The 5,328-nt window shown below is 41.7% G+C and overlaps 1 protein-coding gene across 1 annotated transcript; it reads left to right on the forward strand.

Annotated features, from left to right (window-relative positions):
* The first annotated feature begins 2,835 nt into the window (after positions 1-2,835).
* Positions 2,836-3,780, forward strand: LOC131393723 (olfactory receptor 1M1-like). The gene has a single exon (XM_058524764.1). It carries the CDS (start codon positions 2,836-2,838, stop codon positions 3,778-3,780), a length of 945 nt encoding a protein of 314 aa, XP_058380747.1.
* Positions 3,781-5,328: the final 1,548 nt, after the last annotated feature.

A 5,328-nucleotide genomic window follows, 5' to 3' on the forward strand; every position in this document is an offset into this window, starting at 1 on the left:
AGGTGGGTAAGAGCTGAATCAGATGGGCCAGAGTTCAAGTCTAGGCTTGTCTACTGACCAGTTGCCTCATTTGGGACAAACTACTTCACTTCTGTATATCTCAGTTTCTTATCTGAAAAATAGAGAGTTCATCTTATGAAGTAGTGAAATACAATGAAAGAAGAAGAGCAAAGCACTTTTTGCACAGTGCCTGGCGGGGTATTAACAGTCTATACTTGTTAACTCTTCTTCTCGCTATTGTTGTTGCAATCATTGAGGTGTTTTGTAATTTATCCATAGCTGATAGATGCAGAGGAAGGATGGACACCAGGTCTGTCTTACCTCAGAGTCTGAACTTGAGCACTAAGTCATTCTGCCTCTCGTTATGGGGGAGAAGAAAAGACTCAAGAGAATGAAATTACACTGGAAAATCAGGACGCAGCTGCTCTGTCTTTCTGGAATGCCACACTTCTTGACTGCTCTTTTCTCCAACTTTGTTCCAATGTTCTCTCTGCAGATATATCTCAGTTTCTGTTCCTCCTACACAAGGCTCTCGTGCCCAGGATGCTGCCTCTTTTCCTAACTTTACAGGAACTTCAATTTCTACACAAACTTATATCTTCAGAACCCAAAACGAACTGCCTAAACTCTGTATACCACTAACTCCGTTTTGAAAAGACAGCCTGACTCGGTTTGATTTACCTGACTCCCTGGTTCAATCACCTGTGGCCGGAGAGCCGGGGTCACATTTCGTGCAACTCATCATCTTGCTCTGCAGCAACACTGGTCTTCCCATACTGGCCAGGCCCTGTATGACCTTGGGACCCTCACATATGCTGGAAAGTTTATATCCCTACTCTTCTCTCTTCTGCTCCAGATATAGCTAATTACTACTGCAGGTCTCAAATTATATTTAACTCTCTCAAAGAAGTATTCCCTGAACTCTAATCTAAATTAGGCCATCCAATGATACTGTCTCAGTAATACTACCATAACTCTCCTTTTCAATACTAATCAGAGTTCTTAACTATATATTTTCTTGTTTCATTGTTTATTGTCAGTCTTCCCAAGTAGCCTGTAAGTGCAGGGACTGTGCCTGTTTCGATTAACCTTAAATATCCAGTGCCCACAGGCATTCCTGGCATAAGGTAGGCAATCAATAAATATTTGAATAGATTAAAAATTACAAACATGGCTCCCTAGACCCACTGTGGAGGCATTCTAAAGGATAAGTCTACTCCACATGGATGCATTCCCAAAGTAGTTGATAAATATCTATAATACCCATGAGAAAATAAATGTTTGCCTGTCTTCGGAGGTGGAATTGCGTAATGGATTAGCTTGCAGGTTTGGTAGAAGACAGATCTTAGTTTGAATATTGACCTGTTCTCTTATTTGCTGTGTGATCTTAGACTGGTCAGTTAGCCTCTCTGAGCTCTCTGTTTTCTTATCTGAAAATGTAAGGTAAACATATTTAGCAAATACATTGTATGGATTAAATGATAGAAGTCATTGGCACAGAGCAAACACATCATAAATGATTTTTATATCTACAACCCTGTAAATGGTCCCCAAAGTCTTTGCCTTTTTCACTCTCTCTCTTTCTAAGAATAACTCAGAGTTATCCATATCTCTGGCACCCTCCTCTTAGTCTTATGTGTCCAGGACATTCCAAGGATTCTGCCATTTGAGACATATTGTAGGGATCACTTCTCTGATTCTTTTAGCTATATAATTTTTAATTGGCTCCTGTTATGAAAGGAAATCACCTTAATTCTTTGCTGTTTACGTCAGAGAATTTTACTATGTTTACCTCTAAGGGTGCAGCTGGAGGAGGGAAAGCCTTTTGCTCTAGAGCCCAGATCCACCCCTTGTGGTTCCTTGGGCAAGTCACTAAACTCTCTAAAACAGCCCCCAATCCACCCACTTCACACTATCTCCCTACCCTGGTCCAGTACGTGTTTCCTTACTGGCCTCTCTATTTGCACTCTGGCCCCTACAATCCTTCTCTCCACAGTAACAGAATGATCTTTCCAAACCATAGGTCAGATCATGGCTGTCTGCTGCTTAACCACCCCCCGTGCTCACAGGTCTCTGAGTGTTCTGAGAATCTGCGCTCCATGGCTGTATATGACCTGCTCCTGCCTCCCTCCTCAACCACCTCTCCTATCTCCCCTCCTTTGCACACCACACTTGAGCCACGCTTGCCTTCTTCCTGCTTCGCCAAGTACATGTGCTCATCCCATGTTTGCACTTACTGTTCCCTGCATCGTCCACTCATTCTTTACTTGGCTGGCTCCTTCTTATCCATTCTTCCATAATTAGTTCTTTGCTGACTGCTCAATGTAGTCTGCTAATTATAGCGATATTTTGTTTTTATTTAAACACTTATTTTCTTATTTATGTAAGAGTTTGTTTATTACGTGACTCCTCTGACTAGAATATTATCTATATGACAGCAGGAACCTTGTTGTATTTGTTACCATTTTTTCTCTGGTACCTAGAGCAGTGGCTAGCACATAGTAAGTACTCATTGAATGTGGAGTGAATAAATGAGTTAGTTCTGGGTGCCTCATCAGAGGCAAATTAGTAAAGAGGTTAAGATCCCACACTCTGAAGTCAGAATTGCTGGATTTAAACTTTACCTCTGACTCTCTCTAGGAGACTCAGCTCTTTCGTCATAAAATGGGCATAATAATAACTATCTCATAGAGTCCTTTCAGGTTTCAATGAGATTAAGCACAGCTATTAATATTCTGAGTCCATCTTTATTTTATGCCTTTGTTTGCATCTAGACAGTACTAAGGCAAGAAAAGTTTTGAAGCATCCATTTTATTCCTTGGTTACACCAACAACATGAAACCAGGAAACCACACCTTCAGTGCCTCTGAATTCCTCCTCGTGGGCCTGTCTGAGCAGCAGGGACAGCAGCCTCTCCTCTTCAGCATCTTCCTTAGTATGTACCTGGTCACCGTGGTAGGGAATGTTGTCATTGTCGTGGCTGTTGGCTCTGATCCACACCTCCACACCCCCATGTATTTCTTCCTGGCCAACTTTTCCCTCACTGACCTGTGTTTATCATCTACCACGGTCCCCAGGATGCTGGTGAACATCCAGACCCACAGACATACCGTCACCTATGCTGGATGCCTGTCTCAGATCTACTTCTTCCTGTGGTTCATTGGTCTAGATGTTTTCCTCCTGGCAGTGATGGCATATGACCGGCTTGTGGCTATCTGCCACCCCCTTCACTACACCTTGGTCATGAGTCCCAGATGCTGTATCCTGCTGGTGTTCATGTCCCTAATCCTTGCTCATTCATACTCTCTAACCCACACCATTCTCCTGGCTCGGTTATCCTTCTGCACTGACAACGTCATCCACCACTTCTTTTGTGAACTTCTCCCCTTGTTGAAGCTCTCTTGTTCTGATACTTATGCCAACCGATGTGTGCTGATATACTGGGGAGGGGCATCAACCATCTTGATCCCCTTGCTAATCATCATTTCTTATGTCCGCATTGTGGCTGCCATTGTGAGAATCCCATCAGCAAGTGGGAAGTGGAAGGCCTTCTCCACCTGTGGGTCCCACCTCTCAGCAGTTTGCTTGTTCTATGTGTCTGCTATTGGGGTGTACTTCATTTTCTCCACTGCTGATTCAGCCAGCAAGAACAGGATTGCAGCAGTGATGTATTCTGTGGTGACCCCCATGCTGAACCCATTCATCTATAGCCTGAGAAACAAAGACATAAAGAATGCGTTGGCGAGACTCCTGAGCAGAAGGGCACCGCAATCTCCATAAGACCAAAGTCATCATTTTGGAAATTCAGGGGAAGTAAACTTACAGAGTTATCTGGATACTTATGTCCAAATCCTGCATCTGCCACTTGCTAGCTTTCCAACCTAGGGCAAATTGAATAACCTCATTGATCTGCAATTTCCTCACTCATGAAAGGAGGTAATAAAATATTCTCTATCGTGTAGTGTTTCTGGGAAAGTTACAAGAAAAAAAATATGTAATAGGTAAATTTACTTGTTCCAGGTCTTATCCTTAGATCTTCATTATCTTCAGCAATATTCAACACATGCCTTAGAGGAAAATATTTCCATTGTCCAGAAGAGAAAAGGAAGGCTCAAAAGGTTAAATTACTTGCCTGAAGATAAACAGGTAATAAATGACAGAGCCAGAATTTGAACCCAGACATCCGAGTCCAAAATGCATATGCTTCATGATTACACTCTGCCTAAACGGACATGAAATCCACATATTCCTCTCAATTACTAGTTTTCTTTTTTTTCTTACTTCCTTCACACTGTTCACATACACAGTTCTAACCAACAACTTCTCCCAGTACTAACACATGATTTGAAGCTGAGGCAAGGCAAATAAGAAGCTAGAAGATGGAAGTGTAAACAGCCTCAGAGATGCTGGTTATCTCCCCAAGGGACCACGCCCTCTGCTTAAGTGTTAAGTGTCTAGTTAGATACTCTGAAATGACTTATGAATCAAGCCACATAATCAGAGAGAAGGGTACTTGGGCCACATTATTTAGGACTCTCACTAAGTTTCTTTTACTGAACCATCATTCTCATTACTATGCCAACAGTCTATGTTTAGATCTATTTTATAATATAACTGTATCAATGGCATTATTGCATCTCCCCTAGGGATGCTGCTACAGACATATCCTCACAACCTACAGAGGGGATTTTTCAATAACCCACAGGAGAAATTTTGGAACCTGCCCTGCACTCTGTCAATGTATTCCCTGTATAATTGTGACTCTACTGAGATTTCACTGATGAACTCAGATTTTTAAAATATTTTTTAAATTAAAATAAGACTTACATTGGAGTCAGAAATACCTGGGTTTATGTATTAAATCTACCATTCACTGCCTGTGTGACTTTCAGCAAGTTATCAACATCCCTGAGTCTGAGTTTCCAAAAATAAATAAGTGAATAGTAATAGTAACTATACTAGCTATCATCTAAGGCTGTTGTGAGCATTCATGTAAGTGATAACACATGTAAAGCGCTTAGCAGAGAGTCTGACACATGCTGTGATCTGCAAATTCTGTTTAACACAAATCATACCCAATTTTCTCTTCTCTTCTCTTCTCTTCTCTTCTCTGTCTCTACTCTTCTCTTTCCATTCTTTCCCTTCCCTTCCACCCCCTCTCAGAGATAAGCTTGACATTTGCCATTTTAAAGGTACAAGATGACATGTCCACCCACACCTTTGTCGTAATGAATGAATTTCTAGTACCTGGAAATTGCCTCGAGCTTTAAAAAGATATTGGGGATATGTCTCAGTTCTAAGCCTATATCACGGCCCTGGACCACCTTC

Source organism: Diceros bicornis, chromosome 28 (assembly GCF_020826845.1).
Source record: "Diceros bicornis minor isolate mBicDic1 chromosome 28, mDicBic1.mat.cur, whole genome shotgun sequence".
Classification (NCBI taxonomy): Eukaryota; Metazoa; Chordata; class Mammalia; order Perissodactyla; family Rhinocerotidae; genus Diceros; species Diceros bicornis.